The 23,110-nt window shown below is 34.4% G+C and overlaps 2 protein-coding genes across 2 annotated transcripts; both read right to left on the minus strand.

Annotated features, from left to right (window-relative positions):
• Window positions 1–913: 913 nt before the first annotated feature.
• LOC148957320 (nucleoside diphosphate kinase 7-like) lies at window positions 914–9,409 on the minus strand. The gene is made up of 14 exons (XM_089115563.1): window positions 9,259–9,409; window positions 9,008–9,118; window positions 7,542–7,646; window positions 7,034–7,095; window positions 6,540–6,580; window positions 5,316–5,385; window positions 4,877–4,927; window positions 4,503–4,591; window positions 4,253–4,318; window positions 3,798–3,850; window positions 3,249–3,479; window positions 2,863–2,964; window positions 2,185–2,292; window positions 914–1,051 (listed from the first exon to the last, which is right to left on the minus strand). The coding sequence occupies exons 1-14, from the start codon at window positions 9,259–9,261 to the stop codon at window positions 1,019–1,021; spliced, it is 1,125 nt and encodes a 374-aa protein (XP_088971689.1). The 5' UTR covers window positions 9,262–9,409; the 3' UTR covers window positions 914–1,018.
• Window positions 9,410–13,513: 4,104 nt separating this feature from the next.
• LOC135684560 (2-acylglycerol O-acyltransferase 2-A) lies at window positions 13,514–20,482 on the minus strand. The gene is made up of 4 exons (XM_065200173.2): window positions 19,865–20,482; window positions 16,274–16,493; window positions 15,580–15,779; window positions 13,514–14,644 (listed from the first exon to the last, which is right to left on the minus strand). Exons 1-4 carry the CDS (start codon window positions 20,292–20,294, stop codon window positions 14,487–14,489), a joined length of 1,008 nt encoding a protein of 335 aa, XP_065056245.1. The 5' UTR covers window positions 20,295–20,482; the 3' UTR covers window positions 13,514–14,486.
• Window positions 20,483–23,110: the final 2,628 nt, after the last annotated feature.

Consider the following 23,110-nt stretch of genomic DNA (forward strand, 5'->3'; position numbering starts at 1 on the left):
AGAGTGAAACAAATTCGCACAAGAAACAGCAAATCTTTTGACATTTATGTTCTGAAATAAAAACATAATTGCATTGTACTTGAAGCGGCCATTGTATTTTCGTTCAACCCTCTATTAGCAACTTATAAGCCAGATAGGCAATAGTGTGAATCACGTGCATAGAATACTGAAAGCGTGTGATTTACAAAGCAAATCTTATTTTATTTATGACAAAGACTGAGCAAGTGCGCTTTACTCAGAGTATGTACATGCACAAGTTTAAAAATCCATCGAAATCTCTCAATATAATTTATGGAAACAGACACACAATGAACTGACTTTCTTTCAGGACCCTTGTTGTCATTTCTAATTTTTTCCGCTATGTTTTCGTGAAAGAGCGTTAACAAAACTGCAAAGATTTGGATTTTGCATTGCGCTTTTTAACCATAATTTAGAATCAGTCTTTTCACTCTAAAATTATAACTGCTTCCCTAGACATCCAAATCATCAAATTCAAATTCTGAGTTGCTATTTAATACTTGTTAGCAAACTTTACGTTAGTTTTTTTAACTTATCAGTCTCTATCTATTAGACAAAAGTGCCTTCTTGGCCAAATTGAGCTCTTATTTGCCTTGAGGAAAAATAACTGAATAATATTGTAATTATAGTAGCAAAATGGATATTATCACTGAAAATAAACTTAAATTGCCTCGAATTGTAACGGACAGCCGTCAATTTGAAAATGCAACTGCCCCGGGCTTCAAATGTTTCGTATCTTCAAATTTCTACAATGTTAACCAATGTATCTTTTTATGGTTTTAAATACGAAATCTTTGCATAATTAAAACAGCAGCAAGTAACAACAGTTTAGCTCTTTGAACAAGTTTGTATTATATACTCAAAGAACAGGATAAATAGGAAAGAAAAGACCAACTTCTTCTACAAGCTTTAACAGAATTATAGTAAAAGACAACCGTCTTATTTACAAAGAAATATTTACATTGACTTAACAATATAGTTGACCATTTTCGCCATCAAACTAACTGTCCAATATCTTGAAGAAGTACTCAACCTAAAAAAAATTATACGCATCATTAGTTTTGACATATTTACGTGAATAGAAAAAAAATTATCAAAATTGTAATAGCAAGTGATTGTATCATGCAGGCAACAAAATTGTTAAAATGAACAACCGCGCTTTAAAGATGCTACAAAATGTTTCCAGAGAAATGGAGACAGCAGGGTGTTTTAAGAAAAATTTAGAGCTGCACATTTCTCTCTGCGGAGCGATGCGTTTAAATAATGAATATGGAACTGTGTGTAAATAATGAATATGCTACGAAATTATAGAAGAAAACCAAATGTTTGAAAATATTTTGAGTTCTTTGTTATATATAATCACAAGAAAACCAAACTCAACCAAATAGAATTTTAAGAAACGAAATTATGTTTGTAGAACGACATTTAAAAGCGTTGTAATATATAGTGTCTACAAAACTTCAATATCGTCTTTATTTTTCGAGCTATGCCAATTAGACGGACGATATTAATGACGATAAGGCAAGGTATAAATAGCAGTTGAACAACAACTTTAGAAGTAAATGTATTGCCTCCAATTAATTTTTTGCCCATTTCATTTGGCCACACAACTGTAAAATTTAAATTCGACATGATTTATTTGGCTCTTATTTTTTCAATATTCTTCGATTTAAGAGCTTAACAAGGCTCCTACTTTGACGCTGTCAATTTCGGGTCTCGTGAATGTGACTCAAAAAACGAAATAACGACTATTTCCATAAACATAAAATTTCTTCACCATCGAATGTATTTCTATATCTTTAATTTTATATCCCGAAAGGTGTTTGTTTAATTTTAGCGCCATCTTCACAAGTTTCTTATGTTTCATCATTTAACCTTTGCTTGTTTGTGTCTACAACAATTTCCTGAATTTTTTGTTTATTAAAGGAAAATTTTAGAACTGTACAGATTTTTCTTTAGAACTGCACATTTTGTGTTGAACTGCACATTAAAAAACCCTGGCAGACAGTGTGGCAGGTAAAAGGCATTTATCTGTTCCAGTGTACATTTCGGTGGTTTGTGTAATGCTTCTATTAACAAACATGCATGGCATCCTCATGAAATCCTGAATTCAAGCATCTACTCTTACGAAAAGTGTAGTAAGAGCACACTAGAAACAATGCATACCTCAAGGGGTCCGTCATCTGGCAAATCTGTGCAGTGGATGGCATTCTTTATCTTATCCATACCAAAACGGGCTCTCAGAGTTCTTGGTCTTAGGTGCCTCGCTATTTCCTGCAAGAAAATGGAATCAAAGTTTTACAGTTTATATCGGCATTCGACTAAAAACGTGCCTTGACTGTATTTTTACTGTCTTTCAACTCTTTTAAGGGCTTCCATAGAGGTTTTGTAGAACACTGCAAGGATTAAAATATCTTTGACTTAGCAACTGATAATATCTTATTACAAAAGCCAAATTACCTAGTATGTTGGCTCTGGATTTAAAAGGCCTCCTAACTTCTATTTTCTTGCCATGCAAATGTAAAAGGTAACATAATGCCCTTCTTGAAACATTGCTCGAGACTATAGAGCTTTCAAGGTCAGAATCTCAAATCCTCAGACCTAGAATGCCCTAGAAATTTCATGGTCCCCGAGTAGGCAGTCGAAGATCTCTGGTAGATTGCGTAATAAAATAAAGCTAGAAAATTTCAATTTTATCATAAAGATATTTTGTATCAAAATCTAATGCTCTAAGCTAAGAAAATGTATACTGTGCAGTTAACATGAACATTGATACTAACTTTATAACGGTATTAATGTATCCTCGCACTTTGAAAAAAGGAGTTACAAGTGTTGTGAACATACCGGATCAGCTGGTCCTACAAATTCTCTGAACTCCTGCGGCTGATCTGGGTAGGAGATCTCCATAACAATGCAGGAGCCACTGCAAAGCTCACTCACCATTTCCTAGAAGAGAACGCCGGGCAAATGCTCATAAATATTCTAATGAAGTTATGCAAAGATTGAGATGGTTTTTGAACGTCAGGTGTTTGAACCAACAGGAATGATATGAACAAAATAGGCCACGTAGAGAGCTGTTGTTTAGGTTCTATGGACCATATGGTACATTCGTGATAAAATTTGGCCAAAAGCATGAACCAAAAATTTTGTGGCGTTTAATTTACATTGAAATACTACAGAGAAATTGCCAGGCTTTACTTAGGGAAGAGAACAAACTTCAAGGCACATACACTGTATTCACCGACAACTCCTTTGTAAATTTCCAAAAACTCCTCTGCATTTGCCTTCTCCAAATGACACATCTTCAATGCGGTTATCTTGAATTCTGAATTCATTATAGTTGTGATGATTTTGCCAGCAAGTTGTTCTTTTATAGCATGCGGCTTGATGATACAAAGAGTAGTATCACCAAATATGGCAGTATTTCTTCCTTTTTTGAACTCAAAGAAGAAGTTCGACTCCTAAAAGAGTACAAGAATTCGAAACGATCACTTGATGGATTTCGGCATAGGGAAGAAATAGGAATTTGAGCTGCATTCCCACGTGGAAATGTACAGTAAGTACTTTTGTACATACTGTCAGCTCTAAAAATTTCAATGATTTTCGACAACGTTTCAATCTTCCCTGGAACATAATGCTGTAAAGGATATCACTCTTGAAGGGATTTTAAAAAAGCTATGGCCTGAAAATCTATGCTTTTTACCTTATATCATAAATCATCTAAACGCGCAAGTAAGTAAAAAATAAAATGCTCCAAGATTTTGCTTAAGGATGATTACCCTTTCGGCAGAAGCACCAGAATCTGAACCATGACAGGCGTTTCTTGTACCATCTGTAACACAAATTTAAAGAATGAAGAATTGTTGATAAGGTAGATTTTTGAAAAGACAGCGACAAACAAACAACCTTAATTAACAGTGTTGCGTAATGCCTCAGTGATAGGGATGAAGATAGTAACATGCTAATGACGCAACGTTCTCTTGCTCTAAAAGAAAATGGTTCTGAAATGTAGCTTGTCGCGTCTTTTTCACTGCCATGTTATTTTGAATCAATGAGTTTGCGGAAAATAACTGAGCTAGATAGACAACCTCAAGTTAACCAAAAGCTTAAAGTTGTTTATATTTTGTATATGAAACTCTCAAGACAACGATACACACGAAACGACTGAAGATACACAAAATATGTCCTATGGTGCTAAAGAGAACAAACAATTTATATCAAAATCTGGTCTCACCAGATCCAAAGATGGCGCGAATGGACCCAGGTGCTTCCTCTCTTGCTTTTAGTGTATTTGTTGGCCCTTTAAAGTAAATCAACAAAATATAATAGTTCTTTATAATTTAAAAATATTTTCGACTTTAATGTAGTTTTCTTACGATAATGAGAAGAATGTGAGCTGCGAATTTTGTCAGCCATTGAAATACAATATGCCTACGACTACCAAATTAATAAAAGCTTTCGAATTCATAAAAGAACCAACTAACCAAGCAAAGATCTCCACTTTTTAATAGCATCATGCGCCATCAATTCCATAGCAACAGCTGGCCCACTGGTCATAAAATCTACCAAGCCCCTGCCAAAGACAATTTGCTGGGTTAAATATAAAGCAATTAAAAAGCGGATAGAAGAAAGGATAAAAATATTACAAAGCAACAAATATGCTGTGCAGCTTGAATTTATAAAATCCAAAATAAATACCTAAACATTAAAAATTTAAAGCAATATCAAGATAAGTGCTTGACTCTGATTGCTTTATACCACAGTACAATCTCAATTGACAGAGGCAGAAGACCAATTCATGAGACCCCCTGCAAATAGTTGAATACAGGACACACTTAAATAGTGATATAATGCTTACTCAAAAAATGGTTTTCCTTCATGTTCTGCATAAAATTCCATTGCTTCTCTCCTAGAGCAAAAATAATAAATATAAGAAATTTAACAAAAATTCAAATTGTTTATATCTGTAGGCTATTTTCCCCTTTTTTTAGAAATAAAGATATTCATCTTCTCTCTGAAACCATGCCTACATAATATCGTTGTGAAACCATGTCTACATAACATCTAAGAGAATATACTGGAAAATGCCACTGTGCTAAATTGAGCCACAAACAAGGTCAAAGACTTCCAAACCCTCTAGGAAGGAAGATTTTGAACTATGGAATTCACAAATTAGGCTTGTTTTAGCAAAAATACGATAAAGGCATTAACAAGGATAACTACTAAAGTACAACCAAAGCATAAGACAAATTGCTAGACATTGGCAGAAAAAAATTCAAAACACTAATGTTAAAAACCTTGAGAGCTGAACCATCTTTGCTTGACAAATAACAAACTCTTCACTTTGTATGATGTTGATGATTTCACCTGGATAAAACACATCCTTTCAGATTTAAGAAAAAATTTGCATGATAAAATAGATCTGATAGACATCATCAAATGATGGTAAATTTCTAAAAGGTACAGAAAATTTTTTCTGTAAGTTTAAAAATATCTACAAAAAGTCGTTTTATAGCTCTAAAGCCATACATACCATAGAAAGTTAAAAATCACATTATATACATTATAATTAAACATTAAATATATAAAGTAAAATATAAATCAATATAAATCAAATATAAATTAATTTTGGCTTCCATGTTAGTCAATTCAAGACAAACTAATACTAAGCAGCAACAACTATTTTTCCACTTTCTTGTGCTAGCAAGTAAAAATAATTGACCTTCAGGATTATATCTAGTTTATAACTTCAAAAGGCATGTAAGGAAATTTATATTTAATTCAGGAATATTTAAAGAGCCTGTTATTTCTTAAATACTGTAAATCCTCGAATTGCCCCCTTGAAAAAGCCCCTTCTCGAATAAGCCCTCACCTTAGAACTACAAATTTTCAATAAGCCACTTTAAATCCACGAATTGGCCCCCTCTATTTGTTGATTGTTGCCTTCTGAGGTTGCCTTAAATGTTTTACTTAATTACCAAAAAAATTCAAACTTTTGATGATTATTAATCAAATGTTAAAGGTAATGTGTCCATATAAAAAACTGCGTATACCAAACTTGTCAAGCAACATCAAAATAATGGCATGTGATTGGTCAGTATTCTTGCAATGCAAAACTGTTCACATGAAAAGCTAACCTGGTAGCAGGGTAGATAAACAGATCGACTGTAATGGCTAGGGGGTGATGACATTAAAAATCACATGTTTCTGAAAACCCCTGCAGAGTTGCTTGCTTTAGCTGGACACTCTTTTATAATGTCTTCTTGATGTCTACTATAATTTGATAAGCCTCCCCCTCGAATAACCCCTCATAAAAAACCAAAAGAAATAGCCCCCATGGGACTAATTTGAGGATTTATGGTATATTAAGTATAAGTATGATACAAATAAATGTATATAGCATAACATATTTAGTATTGATAAATATATCAGATATATTAAGCTTGCAGGCAAAAGAAAACCTCAGATTTGAAAACAAGTTTTGCACTTTCTATGAAAATATTTGATTTTTGATAGCATACCCATTCTTGCAAAGGCATCGGGTTTGATGATTGCCAAAGTCCTTCAATCAAAAAACAACAAAGTGATGTATATGTGAGTGATAAAGAAACACTTAGCTGGAAAATTACAAAAACAAACATATCAACTTTGGCTTAACAAACACATATCAACTTAAAAAGCTTTTGTTTGAATAAAATATACAAAGCAACATTATGTGATGACATTTCTTCAAGTATGTAATATATTTGAGTGTTGCAAGGATACAAGCTTTAGCAAAACCTTTGAAATCAATTGCTGTTTTAAAACTTTTTATTAGAACAAAGAATTACGGGCCTTTTTGACAGATCCAGAAAGCACCGCTTAAATTTCACAGTGACTTAAAATTTTGGTGCAAGTTGATTTGAACATGTTGATAATGTCCTCCAAATAGTTTCAGTAAATTTACAATGCAAGTCAATTTATAGGAGTTTATAATGCTATTTCAAATAATTTCAGTAAATTTAGAATGACATACTTTGAATGAACAGTGGCAAGTTTATTTTTTGTGTACTGATCACCATATTCAACCAATGAAAGCTGCAAATATAGAATATACAAGAAAAACTTTAAAAAGAAATGTTCAATATGTAGCTTCTACCATTTATAAGAACTAGAATAAAATTATTTTAATTGGTAACAGTGTCAAAGGTGTGATTTATGCACATGGAAAAATAAATATGCTAAGAAACTGAGGGAAATCAAGGTCACATTTTGAATGAAAGATATGTTAGAAGACATTTCTTGATTAAAGAGACATGAAGTAAAGTAACAGTTTGATAACTTCATTGAATCAAAAATGAGACATGAAGTGAACAGTTTGATATAGCCATAGCTAGGTAACTAGATTTTACAATTTCTACCTTTGTTATCAATTAGGTCACTCCTGACTAAGGATAAAAAATAAACCATAGAAAGCACTAACATCCAGCAGCAATTAAAATAATTAAAATTGCTTTATCAATTCATCTTACTGAACAACTAACCTGTCTTGAGTGTACATTGACTATGGATCCAATATACAAGTCCTTGCTTGCAATAGACTCATACTTTGATCTCTTCAGAAAGACTCTTCTATTCTTTATGTCATACTGAAAAATATTACAAAATATGTTAGCTGCATGTGGTTCTGTATCCAATCATCTAACTGAGCAAACAATTTCAGCACTGAAATGAAATAGACTGCTAAAAACATGATGTTATGAACATTTGATAACAAGTAAATGCTCAAAACAGTTGTGTTTTCAACAGACTATTTCATTTTTTACTTAATTTATTTACTCTTTTTAATTGTTGTTATTGAAAAATATTTTAGTATATTTTAGAACATCAAGACATAACAAAACTATTGAAACAGTAAACAGGTCTTTAAGGCAATACTTAAAAGTGATCTTTTGCCCTTGATTTAGGAAGCTAATACAGGTTTTAAGCACCAAAGCCTCAACCATGTTGTCAATTTTGGCATACAGATTTGGTGATTTTGCAGCAGATTGCAGTCTCTGCAATTTATACTGCTTGCACCTTTCAACAGAAAGAAGTTTGCTGTTTCGATGGTGTGGCTACAGTCCAGTAGGTAGAGATGCACACACAATGTTGATTTAGTGTTTCATGTCAAAATTTCAATGTTATACATCAAATCTACTATTGGGCTGTTACTGTAAAATTCTGGTTGGTAAACCAAAATGCAGAATGATTGGTAAAGGTAGAGCTGCCAAAATTTGTCTATTTTGCATGAATCTAAAATATTAAAGAGAGGAGAAACAAAATAAAGAACAATACAAACATTGAGCTTAAAGAAAATCAGGTAGAGCAAAAGACCTAATACATTTAGGAACATTATACTTTACAATTATGAAATGGGGATTTTGCATGCAGAAAACTTAGCTCAAATAACTGTGTATATACTGGATCTCATAAAAACTCCAATACTCTCATACTAAACATTGCTATTATTGATTCATGAACAAACATTCTTAGATAGGAGTTATTTTTGTGAAACTGCTTCAAAAATTTTTTTAAGAATTGCAATAAGTTGCTCCTTCAAAAAATATATTTATGACCAAGTTTGCATTTAGTGCATAGAACAGGATGGTGTCAAGTTTAAAGCTTAATGCGATCATCGGGCAACATTATGTACAACTCTGCCTTTACAGCATCAAGTACTTCATGAAAGACCAGTAAACAGTAATTGTCATTATGAACCAGACTTTATAAAAATTGGCTTGTTTCTCTGAGTCGGCTTAATTCTAACATAGAACTAAATTACTTGCCTGAGGATGAATAATCATTTTAAACAGATAATTCTGAAAAACCTCAAAATTTGAAATAAAAATTGCTATCACATAACAGCTTGTCGTTGCTTCAAAGTTAACATTTAGAGATGATATTTTTGGCATCAAACTGCTGCGTTTTTCCTAATATTTTTACTTATAACTTTAACACAATGTCCTACCATTTCCAGTGTCTGGTCTTTTGGGTAGAAGAGCAACTGGTATCTTCGAACAAGTGCCGCATTTGGATCATACCACTCAGCAATGAAGGCATATCTTTCATCATAGTTAGCCTGTAGGAAAATAACACTTACTTAATTTTGCTTGATAAGTTACGTTGCTTAACTTTGTACTAAACAAGCAAAAATAAGTTTAAGAGCTGACAGAAAAAGATGTTTAAATTCTTTAAAAATATGTATTGTTTTTTGCATACCATTGTGAGACTTCTTCGTCAATTCAATAAAATAACATCACTGAAGTACAAAACTAAAGCATCAAGTGGCAATCTTATTGCCTCTTTTCCAGAACTGCTTGCATAAAATGCGGACTCAAATTTCTGTTTGACAAGGAATATATCGGAGGCCCCAAATTCGATCCGTAATTTACATACGTACCGTAGCTACAACATATTGCTGCTGTTGCTAAGTCTGGCGCTCCTTCCCATCGCAGCGCAGGGCTCGTTCCTCTGAAAAGTTGTTCGATTCAAAGTGATCTCGATCATTGATATAATCAAAGGACTGATTACTTTGGAAGAATATATTGAAAATAGTTTTTCAGGCTTTTTTTAAGAAATTACGCCCATTTTTATAGGAAAACAAAGGTCGACGTTTTGAATTCTTTATGATTGTCTAGTAGTTAGTTCTTAAAAAATATGTACGTTGCGTGTGGTACTTCATCCAAAATAACGATAATAGGTATAGGAAAGAAATAAATTGAGTACCAAAATGAAAATAAAAATAAAATGATTTGATTGCTAAAATGACTGTTTAACAATTAAATTATTTTATTTTCATTCTGGTTCTCAATTTATTTGCTTACTATACTATACAGTATTGTAGTTAGTTCTTATACCGTAGTACGAACCAAAGGAAAAGTCGTTTCTCGATAAGTACCACAACCGGGACCACAACCAACAAATTTTTTGCCTGTTTCAATTTTCACTTTAGACGCGGTATTATAGATTTATTACCGAAGATATTAGTGTTAAATTTAGTAAGTTGCTCACAAAAAATTAGTGTATCTCAATCCTAGAATATTTCAGGTCATTTAATTTATGTTGCACCTAAATGTGTCAAAAGTACAGTTTTTGTTTTAAAGGACCCAGACATGTAACGCATATAGGGCTCATTAAAAAATTGTGCCTGCGAGCGGAAAGCCGAGTAAAAAATGTGCCTGCAAATAAAATAGGGTGTAGCTTCAGATACTGACAAATATCGGTCAGATACAGATAAATTTTGAATCTGATTTCCTGGTTGCACTTAGTGTTATAGCAACTTATTAACGTATATCAAAACCATATCAGTATTATCATGAGCTTAAACTGCATGTAAAACTTAGCAGATGGCATGGCAATTGCTGAAAGTGATATAAAATAATGTGTACAAAAGAAAACAATAAGTAATGTGTTTCATCAAATAAAGACATCTTCAGTAAAAAGACTCTCCAATATTTTAAATGTTTCACTTTAAATTAAGCTGTTTATTGGTTCAATTTAAAGCTTTTTTCAAGGTTGGTGACTACATGATTATATCTTCGTTTCATTAAAAAGAGTTCTAAGATTTGTCTCTTTAAATAAAGTTAAACAATCATGCCATTGATCAGTTTTTTTCTATGTAACTTCAACTACTATTTTATTCCGTTTGATGTCAGTATAAAGCGATAATCATGACATAAATGGCAGTTTTGGTTGTGCATTTATCTTACGACTGATGACTTTTGGTGTAATAGAATCTTTTACACTTTCTGATCGTCGTACAAAGTGCCAAGAAGGGCAAAGAAGGGAATAATTTGCAAACCTTGTTTCCTAAAAGGCACTGGGCATTTTGAAGTTGATGTCAACTTCTCCTTCCTCTTTCATTTGCTTGGCCACATCAAAAATTCTCAAATTCTTTGCCAAAATTGAATACCTTAAAAATTTGACAGATGGTTCTTGTGCAAGAAACCAACCAAGCATACTGTGGATCTTTTCGTATGCGGGTGTCTTGCAGTCCGGCTTTTATGGAGAGGATCCCAACATGGTGCTTCTTCTTGTCCACGCTGAGCCCAAAATAGAAATCTAGTCGATCGGGAACGCCAAGAGAGAAATACGCACCATCAAATGACCTTCCAAGATACTGTGGCTGTGCGATATCATATTCTTGCAGGCATTCTGTAATGCTTTCAGTAACCCCTTCACCGTTATGACGTTTGACCCTGTCTGTTCTAAGGGGGAGGCAAGAAATTACTTCAAGCGATTTTTAACTTCGTTTGACATAAACGGCAAAACTTTTGCAAGAAAGTTATTTGAATGGTTAATGGCCCCAATATCAGACTGATTCGCAAAATGGAGGTATACGAGTGGCTTAAAATCTATATCAGGTTCCCCTAGTTTGAAAAGGTAGTAGCATATCTGGCCAATTTTTTCCCCACTGAGCGCTCCCTTTTGTCATATTTCTCAACTTCTTCATCAGCAGTTTTGCTTGTATTGACTTTCTTGACGTGATTAGCAAATTTCAGATGTGAGCTTAGATGTGTTTTCAAATTTCGAAATTTTTTTGACATTACACCTTCAGATATTATCGGAGTTTCAAGACTTTCGTAGCTGAATGTAGCAAATTTACTTCGAATCGGCTGCTGCGGTAGGTGCTGTTCAGGTGGAGAGCACACAGAGCAAATAACCAACTTCTTTTCTTATTCATAGCGAAATTCATTAAATTTTGTAAGAATTTCAGCTAATGAACGACAACTGCCCATTGCAAAGCTCTCAGGTAGCAGATGATCAACTATTTGAGTGACGGCTATTGTTAGCTTTTCTTTCTCCTTAGTTTTATCGCTTATCGTTTCATGAATTTCGTCGAATTTGGAAGACATGTTCCCAAGCTTTCAGTTTAACTGCATAAGCAAGTCCGAATACACACCCTCATTGCCTTCCTTCTGTGTGGGTTGATGAACCCAACCATTCACCCTTTTTGTTTGAATCATCTGTCAGTGTAGAATACTGTTAGCAAGAAACCAAATGTGAATCTGAAGTAACGGCACACTTATAAAGCATCTGTTTCGTCTAAGGCTCGTTTTGCAACCGGTTCTAAATCGGTGTCTGAACGATCTAGTCTGTCCCGCTTTCACTCCAAAAATTGAAAAAATAGAGGCTTGTTTGTGTTGTCGCAAATCGTCGGAATTTTATTCTGAGTGAATTCTTTGATGGTGTACCTTGTAATTTTGCTCCAAAACGTCATACATACATACTCTGCATTTTACTTTATTTTTATCACTTATAAATCATCTTATAAATCACACTTATAAATCACAGCGGCACACTTATAAATCATCTGTTTCATCTAAGGCTCATTTTGCAACCGGTTCTAAATCAGTGACGGTGTCTGGGCGATCTATTCTTTCCCGCTTTCACTCCAAAAATTGAAAAAATAGAGGCTTGTTTGTGTTGTCGCGAATCGCCAGAATTTTCTTCTGGGTGAATTCTTTGAAGGTGTACCTTGTAATTTTGCTCCAAAAGTTCAGACATACATACTCTGCATTTCACTTTATTTTTCTTACTTGCACTAACGCGATAGTTCCCAGACGCCATGCTCGACGACATTAGCTTTAAGGAGCCTGCTTTTGCCAGCTTATTCTACACGATTGAGTTTTTCAAGTCATTACAGTTTGCTCAGAGAAAAACGATTGAACAGTTAGTTGAAAGTGATCTGATTCATCAAGAGGAAATAGGGAGAAAAAGATAAACAGCTAACTTGATTTTGGCAATTGAGTGTCAAACTGGCGCCATAGAAGCAATAATAAAGAAAAATAAAAATCGATGCAGAAAAGTGTCTGCAGAAATCTGTCCCTGCGAGGGCCGTTCACGCACTTGAGCAGACGCATAACTAGCTATGAGAGTCTTTTCATGTCATAAAACTTGCAAACCAACTAAAGGTTTCAGAAACTTATGTAAGATAGGATTGTTGCGAATTTCCTGAATATAACTGCTAAGTATGCAGAATGGTTGTACTCTTACGTGACAAAGTATTATGACGATCTCCTCATAGCAAAATCTTGCTAACCCTAGGCTCAAAGAACATCATAGAAAATCAGTGAAGCATAACGAGGTTGTTGGCTGAGATTTTTTATTGCAATTTGAACTTATTGTAAAAATAAAAATGAATTCAACATATTATAGAAATATAAACTTTTTTAGACAGGTACAACTTGTTTTATTGTATATTTTGTCAGATAACCTTCAGGATTTTAGACAGCTGCAGTTTGCATTGAAACTGACTGAATTAACTTAAGCAGTATATTCAACGTTGATCTTTCTGTGCAATATCACATTTGTATACTACAAAAAGCGTACAAAATAAATTTTTCATTCCAGTTCCACCAAATTGGTTAAGAAAATGCATGTGTCTACTTATTTTGCCTCGTATCTTGTGTTTTAAAAAATTATTTGGTTTCAACAGCTTAGCAGTGATTTCAGAAGAGACATGTAAGATACGTTTTACAAATTCCATATAAAATTTCAAAATGCTCAACATACGTATCGACATCTCATTTCAAATGCAAATTAATTATAAAATATACGCTTAGTTACAAAATACATTGAATAATTTGATATTTAATTCTATGAATTACATTCAGTACTTATATTATTATATTCTATTGAAAAATTTCGAAGGTACTTTGCCAGTTTTACGCTAAATCTAAAGTATAGGAGTAAAGAGGTTTTGAGACAGAGGGACAGGGCAAGCACAGAGGGATAGATTTCCCAACATTTTTATAGATTATACAGAGCTTCAGTATTAGACATGTTTTGAAAGGATCAAACGTAATAATTGTTAACCATTTTGCTTGAAAATTATTTCTTTTGTTGGACGACGACGTAACTGTCCCAGGGGAATCAGCTTGATAACCAGCCAATTTTCACATATATAATGGGCTGGTTATCAGGCTATAGAAAAATGCTGTTGTGACAAAACAAACCTTCCCCAAGTAATTGCTGCTGCAACGATACAACAGTAAAAAGTCATATTTTTCTAGGGCCTATTGTAGTGTTTCCCAGAATACGAAACAAGGTTAAAATCATGCTAACACAACGTAGTAAATATTGCGAGAGTTAATCCGTATATTAGCCACATTAGTAAACGTATCCAAGTTTACCGACTGGTCCTGGAATAATCTCCAGTCCAGTCAAATGACAGAAACCTTGCAAATATTTAATTATAAAAAACACACTAAACTTGATACCAAGTGCCCTTCTTGACAATGACAACGATACCAAGTTGTATAATTTCTATCTAAAATCGGTTATATAATTTGTGTATTCAATCACGTCAGTTCGTGCATAAAAAAACTAAATGCCTTATTCCATTCACGCAAACCATTGTAGAGTATTCAAATCTTCACTCAGAAATACGTCTGTTTTAGTAAAGTAACAATAACAACATGTCGTAATCAGACACGTCAGACATGTCAATGAATCATTAACTTAGAATTAGGGTGATCTGCAGCATATTTTGGTTTGTATTTATCGAACAAGATTTGTAATCTTTGAATATATTTCTGGTGGATTCTATCTATATCCTCCATCGTCGGATTTGTTCTCTTATAAACAGGAATAGGGGCACCAACTGCAAAATAAGAATATGATTGAATCAGTTCGAAAATAGACATGCATATGTGCATTTTCTCACGTGATAAGAACATGAAAAGCATAACGATGCTTCTACTTCAACGTGTTTTCTCAGATTTAGACTGCAAATCTTGCAGTACTGAGGCTAATCCAACTTTGATCTGAGAAAATCGCAGTATAGCTTTTAATGTGATGATTGTTAACAAAGCCATGATTTGAGATGATTACTTACTGTGAAGAAAGTAAAAAATCACCGTTTTAGGGATAACTCGATACTTAAAGATGGCATCTTCGAAACAGACAGTAGCAAAATGTCATTTTTCAGACAATAGGAATGGCTCAACAAATGTGATTTTGTAGCTGCTTGATAAATATCCCTTCTTGATCTGATATTTCCTGATAATTAATATTTTTTATTTACACCATTTAAACATCATACGTGTTATCTGAAAATGTTTTCAAATAGGATAACACATAAATCACCCTCCACTCTAATGCATAGACATTGTAAGCCATGTATGTTGAACTACTTTTTAATAATCACTTTTCAATTCTAAAAAATCGAAAGTTGATTAATTGCAGTATTTTAGGAGACATAAAAAAGTTCATTGCTTCTTTTCAAGAATCTAATCTGTAAAATATTGCTTGCTTTACTGAGAACGAAATCAAGGGACGCAAAATTAAGAGAATACACCATTCTAGAGGGACCTCGGAGCGTTGTAGCGAGAGGGTGGGGGTTTTGAATGCAAATACTTTTTAATTGAGTATTTAATGTGAATAGATGATGGTCTGATTTTAAAATCGTTAAGTTTTTATTAGTCTGGGCTGGTAACAGTCTGCCACTGTCATGGCGTCAGTTTACGGACTAACAATCATTAAATCAGCTGGTATTTTTACAGATGATATTTTGGTATCTGATGAAGTGGTACTCACCAACTGTAGTTACTGGATGTCTGTACGGTAAAAATCCAAAATTATACTGAAATATTCCTCGGCCATGAAAAAGCACTGGTGCAAAGGATACAATCTTCATAAACTTTGTTTGAAACCGCCGAAGCCACGAGCCTTGAGGATTATCAACTTGGCAGTAAAGGTCGTTTTCACCAAATGAAAAAACGGGTACCAGGGCAGTGCTAAATTGGAAGATAGGAATGCTATCAGGGGCTATAAGACAGTGCTGATGAATAAAATTATTTTTTTTCAATATAAATTATAAACAGCACGATAAGATAAAGAAGTGAAGGGTTCATATATTGAGTAAATCCTGCTGCTTCTTTAAAACAAACGCTCCAGATGACAGAAAAAATGGAAGAGACAGGATTTAGTGCTTTAAAGCGAGATTAATAAGAAGGATTTTTCCAGATCTAGTGTAAAGATTGTACCTAAACAAATAAAATGACAAATATTTTATTGTTATCATTTAAGAACCAAAATTTTTGATCTTATTATTAAAAAAGAAAAAGTAAAAAACGGCGCCATTTGGCTCCATTTTGTCTGGCTAAATACTTAACAAACAGCAATTAGAACGAAACAAATGCACATCAAAATAAGTGTTTCCCAAATAAAAATGACAGGCTGCAGGTGAATGATTGAGATTTTTATGAAGAAGCAGTTATCTGATGCTTACCCTGTAAGTAAAGCCATCTTTACAAAGCCTTTTCGATCTTTAAGAGTTAACGTGGCCTCTCCAGGATGTGCATCTAGAGATTCTGCAGCTCCACCTACAACTATTATCACAGCATTTCCACCTTCTTTCCCAGTACACAAATGTGTTATGCTCTCTTTAGAAACATCACAAATACCATGTGCAAGTAAAATGTCTCTGAAGAACGGAAACTTGAATAACACTGAAAAGAGAAAGAATGTTTTCTTGTAAATAAAGAAAATTCAAAACGACTCCAATCGAAAGGCAGGGCACTACAAGATAAGCTTTGCCGTGCAAGGCTTTATTACTGTATTAGGACATTGTGTAGAGTCTTACATGCTACGAATGCAGCGGAAGCACAATACCAAATTTTTCATCCCTGACTTATGTTTGTGCATGTTACGAATGAGAAGTAAAAACTAAACAAAGGTCTAGTCATTTGTCATCCTTTTCTGCAATTCTTTAAATGCAAAACCAATTATTCTTTCAGGCCAGCCTTCTCGACTGCCTACTTATGCCATTGACAAGAAAAAGAAACTTGTGCTGCTCTCCAAAACATTATTCCAAAAGAAATGAAAAAAGTCTGGAGTTAATTCATCTCTACCTATTGCTCCCAACGAGTAGTCGTATCTGAAAGTTCATTGACAAATTAGTTTCATAAAACTAGTAGTTCGCTCTTTCTATCTTTATGACTGGTAAAATAAAAAATTATTAGAAAGTGTATTCGGTCTTGTACAAGGCTTCCCAATTTATTTAGAATTTCCGGAACTTTAAAAACTGCTTCATCTTTCTTGAAGGCTGCTCAAGGGGGAACAGGGCTTATAGAAGAGAATAGTTTTCAACAGTTATTTTTATAATTTTTGATCTGTTCTTTTCGTTTTGTCAATCTCCAGCCAAAGGTGTTGGCTGTTAGCTCATGTATATGCAGGATATTACGAATTAGAGTACAAGCATTTTCTGACTGATATGATCTAGTATGCCACATCAAAAATGTTAATAACTAGCAATGGTTAATATATTCTTTAAAGAGTGTATTATAACGTACTAATGGATTTCAAATCTAGAAAAAAATCACTTCTCACCCTATAACCACATACCCATATCCGGCAAGTCTTACGTTTTTTACGTAATTTTGGTGATTTTCAAGTCCTACGATGTAAGCTGAAAATCTTTCTCCGTTTACGAAGTCTTTATAGATATAATTGTTTTGAGCAATATAAAATATTTCAAACACAAAATATTCAAATTTGTGAGAGCGTGCTGGCTAACATATGAGTTGATGCTGTATATCCTAGAAAACCGGACGGGGGATTGTTATCAACGTGTGTCCTGATTAAATTAAATGGAAAAAGTAAAAGCAGAGAAACCTAACCTACTATAGGAAAATCGCTAAAAACAAAGTTACATTGATATTGATTATGAACTATTTACAAGGATGATAAAAACATTACATATATACTTAAAACTGTTCTGCTAAAAAACGATTAAAAAACGATACAAATCTTTCATTAGAGCGATAGATGGTCTTTGCAGCAGACATGTCAAGGTAATCCCTGAGTTTTGTCAACAACATTAGTCTGCCTGATGCACGTTTAAAACATTTCTCAAAATGAGAAATAAGGCTTAATGAGCTGCCTATGTGGATGCCAAGATATTTGTAATGGGTGGTATTTGATATGTTGGAGCTTCTAAACATAAAGTTGAATGTCTCACTTTGTTTAGCTATCCTCTGTGATGTTCCAAAAAGGAGGGATTTGGTTTTTCCTCTATTCAGATATTTGATTCTTTTCAGATGGCATCCATATATTTGGAGAGTTTTGACTTAATTATCTTGATATCTTTATCGGCTACATAGATCACTGTGTCATCAGCATACTTAATGATTTTTGCACTACTTATTACATCTGTGATATCATTAAGAAATAAGATGAATAAAAGGGGACCCAAAATTGATCGTTGTGGCACCCATGTAATTACATCATGTGCATTGGATTGATAGCTGTCATAATTCACAACCACTGACCGGTGGAAAAGATAATCTGTAATCCAATAAAGCTCTTTTTTCATGAAATCTGTATTGGGGTGTGTTCCTCTGGGTTGGCTTTGAAGTCCAACTTGCAGTAGTGAAATCTGTGTTGGGTTGGCTTTGAAGGAAAAAATGTAGATGTTGTAGTAGGTCAGGAGTCAGAAGGGCTAGAGGCCAGGAGGTTTGAACTGACCCCCCTACTTCATCTTGAAGAGACTCAAGCATAACCCTTTCCATAGAAGGTCTCTTTGCTCTTTGTTCGTTGACAGAACAGTTTAAATGATGGTAGCAAATGGTGGTAGGAGATTAGAACATGACCAAAAATTGAACAAAAAATAAAAAAAAAATTTTCGGAGAATGATAATCTTAATAAAGCAACAAATTAATAATGCATTGGTTTGTCTGACTAACTGTCAAACAGCTGTCCTATTAGGAGGAAATGTGGAAAATCAACATAAGGTGCTGACAAGCAAGACAGGGAAGCATGGGAAACTCTTCAAGAAAAATGGTGCTAATGAAATCCTACGCCCTACAGGGGTTTGCCCAAGTCAAACTATGAAAAAGAGGCAACATGCATGTGAACAAGAAACCAGAGCAAAATTTGGCTAGTTTGACATCCCACAGGTGCTGAAAATTTACAAAAGTGACATGTAAAGGCTATGATCAAATACTCTCGCACATAACTGTGTTGGTTTGTACATGTCTGTATGATGCCTCTGTACATTATTTTTAATATGGTCATTTCTATATGTGCATAAAAAATTTTTTTGCCCCCCCCCCCTCAATGTCCAAATCTCAGATACCCTCTTGCTATGTGATTAAAATAGAGATAATGGCAGGGTCAACATATAATAGAAACTTTGTTTGCAAACATCACTTTCAGATGTTGTCAGATCTACAGGTTGTAAAAAAATAACCGGATAAAAACCTTTAGAATGAGGAGAAGAGCAAAAACTTTAGAATAGGGGGAAACAATTTCCTTGTGAGGATTTTCTTTGTGAGGGGCTGCATCTAAGAGAAGTTTTTTAATTTCTCCCAGGAAACTGATTGTTATCTTTAAGTTGCTTGAATCTCTGTTTCAGCTGCTTGATCTTTGCACTGATCCAATTGTAACAATGAAAATATCCATCTTTTATCACTAATCTAAAGTTTGCCCTTTTCAAGAACAACAATAATGCTTGCTAAATTTCAATGTAAATTTCCTATCATTAAAAAGCTTCTTCCTCCTCACAAGTCAACCTTCAGTCTGCCTCATCTGTGATTTATACAACACAAATTATTTCAACACACAAAAAAACAATTGATGGAAGCCTCAGCCTATCCAAAAAATGTTGTATGTCTCAGACAGGCAGGCTCAGAATATTTGCCGTAACTAACAAATGGTGTATGATTAATATGTTTTGGGAATACTTATCCAGCAAGACCTACCAAAAGTGTCACACTTTTCATTCCAGATTTGGGGGCAGTGGCACCTTTGTGGATAAGTATGCATGTATTTTTTTATCGTTTATCACTAAGCATGATGTTTCAAAGAAATTATCACTCACATTTTAATGTTAGAAGGTAAGGAGTGATTCCAGGAAAAACTTCAGAGAATTTATTTCCTTCAGTCCCAAAATTTACAAAGGCACCAGCTCCAATAACACCATGTGGATGATATCCCAAAATATAGTTCCTTCTTGGATCGAGATCAGCAGTCTTCACGAGAGTGACAGGGAAGTAATCTCTTAGGTAACGCCATATTGACAGCTTTCTGAACCATTGCAATCGTCTACCTCCTTGGGACGAAACCCGTCGGTCATAAATCATCCAAACAGCATATAAGACAGCAATCAGCCAAAACCTTGACAAGAAAATAGCTAGAAACAGTAGGCATCCGATGGTATGCCCCAAAAAAATAAAAAGGGCACCACAACAAACTGCAGCTGTTTGTAAGCGTCTGGGCAACGGTATGGTGAGCGGACAAAACCGGAGCATTTTGCCAATTAACTTAATGAGATTGAATCTCTGCTTGATCCTTATACAATGCTTAAACTTTGCTGATACAGCTGAAGTTCCTCAAGGAAGTCTTGGGGCGCATTTTACCAACATATGTTATATTTCCAGGGTTAGGCCAGTCAACTGACCCTTGACCCACAATGATGCCTTAAATATTGACAACAACAACAACAGCATCATATTCAACTGGAAGGTGCAGCGTCCCTGGAGTGAGCCTGGTAAGCGTTCAGCAACCCCTGAAAAGAATTTACCTCGAAAAAATGTGTTTCAAATTTTTCGTATGATTAACATTGATAGAGGGAAACTACAAGGAAAAGGGCATTACTTGTAAAACAGACCATTTTGCATTGAAGAATGTTAAACATTTAGAAATAAAGCTATGCAATAGACGGTACATCCAGGGGCAAAGCCAAAGAAATTTCAGATGGGTAAAGAAGTGCATTTTGCCGACAAAAAAGGGCATGTCTCACTCTTTGAGGATGTGGTCAAATATGAATACTCTTTTATGCTGTTTTTATGCCTTTCTTCAATGCCATACTTTGCAAACTCAGCTATCACAGAAATGTTAACGTATTATCGTTACACATGTTGCAAAAAGAGCTACAGGGTGAGTACAAAAATTGCTTCTTTTGGCCGGCAAAATTCCTTAAAGTGCCGACAGACAAAGTGTGGGGGGGGGGGGTACCGAATCTCCGAATGCCCCTTGGTACATCTTCAAACAAGCTGATGATAGGTTGCTGGAAATTGGAGGATTTTTTGACCGGGGGTGTGGGTGTGGCATCCCTCTGCTGAAAATAATGTGAGACAATTTCAGGTAAAAATAATGCAAGCTTTGTTAATGTTATAAAAGATTGTAAGCTGGATGATCTGCTAATAAAAATGCGCTTTATAATTCGTTTTAAATTGGACAAAGACAGCAAAAACAGATAAGAGAGAAACTGAAGAACCTGTTATCACAGCATATTCTTATTTTCTATAATCCTTTTAACTGTTGTTGCTGGAGAACGGAGGTGTTTTGCACATCTATGACATGTACAAGACACACCAGCTCAGCTAGTCTCGATGTTAGTGGATTTATAGGTAAATGACCAGTATAATTCTTCAGACCTTGGTTTCCACTCATGTGAAGATTTTTTATCATAAAGTTATATGGCAAAGGGTACAGAAAGGTTTCGAAATTTGCAGGGGGCTTGGATTTCCACCATTATATAGAACAAGAGGTTCGCAAAAATACCTTTTGAGATTTAGTGTATCTTTAAAAATTTGAAGTGGAGCTCAAGGCCCTTAGCCTCTGCAATCTCGGCCCTTGATACATTATATGTGAAATTGTTATTTGTTATATATATATAAATGCGATTTTGTGCTTTTTATGGCATGGGTTCATTGTGAACTTTTATTAAAGGTTTGAGAAGAAATTGTCCAGGTATTTCAATAAGGGCTAGTAAGTAAAATATAAGAATTTGACTGTGTTTTTTTAATTTCCACATATTAAATCTTTTGAGGGTGTTGCACCTCTTTTTTCTTTTGAAGTGGCGTTTTGATTGGCTTTTAGACTTCTTTTCATTTTTACATTTCGAAGTCGATAGAGTTAACAAAGTAGAGAATATGTGAGGTCAAGAATTTTTTTATTCTATGATTTGAGCATACGCGATTTGAGAGCTTTACAACTTCGCTTAATTCCTTGTCAACTTATATTTTTTTATTTCTCCTCAAAATAAGGTTGTTCTCTATTCCTTAAAGCAAAAATCTGGTCTCTCATTGTTATTGCCATCTTTCTTAGAGCTTAATTTTGCATCATTCGACTTCTGCCATTCCCTTAGTGAACAAAGTCATAGCTTAAAGATATTTCATGTATCGGCAATCTGGCTTTGGTTTGTGAATATACGGCTTCAGGTTTGACTTAATTTTAGATGTCCTTTACATGTTTTCGAAATTCTGTAATGTTTTTTAGCCTATGAAATGAATGAAGTTCTATCAAAAAGGTTATCAATCTTTTGCAAGTTTTTTATTGCAGTCTGTTGTATTTTTACCACCAATTCTTACACGAGGCCATCATAAAGACTGCCTTATATCTTGCAGTGGCATCAAATAGGCATCATAAGAATAAAAATTATTCTAATGAGTAGCCTATTCTTGTATAGAGAAGATTTGGCCGTATATGGTGTCACAACAGACTGGATAGCACTTCTCTTGATATTACATTCTGATGATTATACTCAACGTTGCGGAAAGGATTTCTGGGCCTCGGGTCTAAACGGAAGATAAAAGCAAGGCCCACCGGAGGCAACCCTTCTAAGGGGTCCGGGGAAAATTTTTGAGACGATGGTTGCTAAAATTGCAGCTATTTTGGTTGCTGAAATTCCGATGGTTGCTATTAATTCTCTAGTCTTTTCAATATAGTTTGAATATTATTGGTATACTATCGTCACAATGCATATTGATGCTGAATCAATGCTTTTAGCTAGTAATCAGATATCAAACAACACAACTACAGTCATTACCATTAATCAAGGTTTCAGCTGCTTGGCATAAAACGTTTTGTACTTTGAGGTATAGAACAACTGAACAAGATCTGCTCTTTGATTCAAAGGCAGCTGCAACTCAGCTATCGTTTAGCAAAATATAAAGTTTTGACAGTCAAGCTGAGCACAAAAGGGGATATGATTTGTAGTTTATTGTCTTTGGTAAGAACAAGATTATCAGTAATACGTCTATTGCGTTATTTGCGTCTCTCGGATTTTTGATTTTTGTATGAGCCCGAGAGACAATAGCAGCCACTTGCAAATCTTTGATTG

This window comes from Rhopilema esculentum, unplaced genomic scaffold (assembly GCF_057945365.1).
Source record: "Rhopilema esculentum isolate cy_ngs unplaced genomic scaffold, ASM5794536v1 HiC_scaffold_34, whole genome shotgun sequence".
Lineage (NCBI taxonomy): Eukaryota > Metazoa > Cnidaria > Scyphozoa > Rhizostomeae > Rhizostomatidae > Rhopilema > Rhopilema esculentum.

What these genes read in the sequence shown, in the direction of transcription:
- LOC148957320 (XM_089115563.1), bottom strand. An exon ending in GAGTTGTCGGTGAATACAGT is followed by an intron (nt 2,965 to 3,248) that starts GTATGTGCCTTG and finishes GTTCTCTTCTAG; the next exon opens with GAAATGGTGAGTGAGCTTTG. An exon ending in CAGATGACGGACCCCTTGAG is followed by an intron (nt 1,052 to 2,184) that starts GTATGCATTGTT and finishes AATTTTTTTTAG; the next exon opens with GTTGAGTACTTCTTCAAGAT.
- LOC135684560 (XM_065200173.2), bottom strand. Translation starts at nt 20,294, where the DNA reads ATGCTCCGGTTTTGTCCGCTCACCATACCGTTGCCCAGACGCTTACAA. An exon ending in AAGATGGCTTTACTTACAGG is followed by an intron (nt 15,780 to 16,273) that starts GTAAGCATCAGA and finishes CTTCCAATTTAG; the next exon opens with CACTGCCCTGGTACCCGTTT. An exon ending in ACATCCAGTAACTACAGTTG is followed by an intron (nt 14,645 to 15,579) that starts GTGAGTACCACT and finishes CTTATTTTGCAG; the next exon opens with TTGGTGCCCCTATTCCTGTT.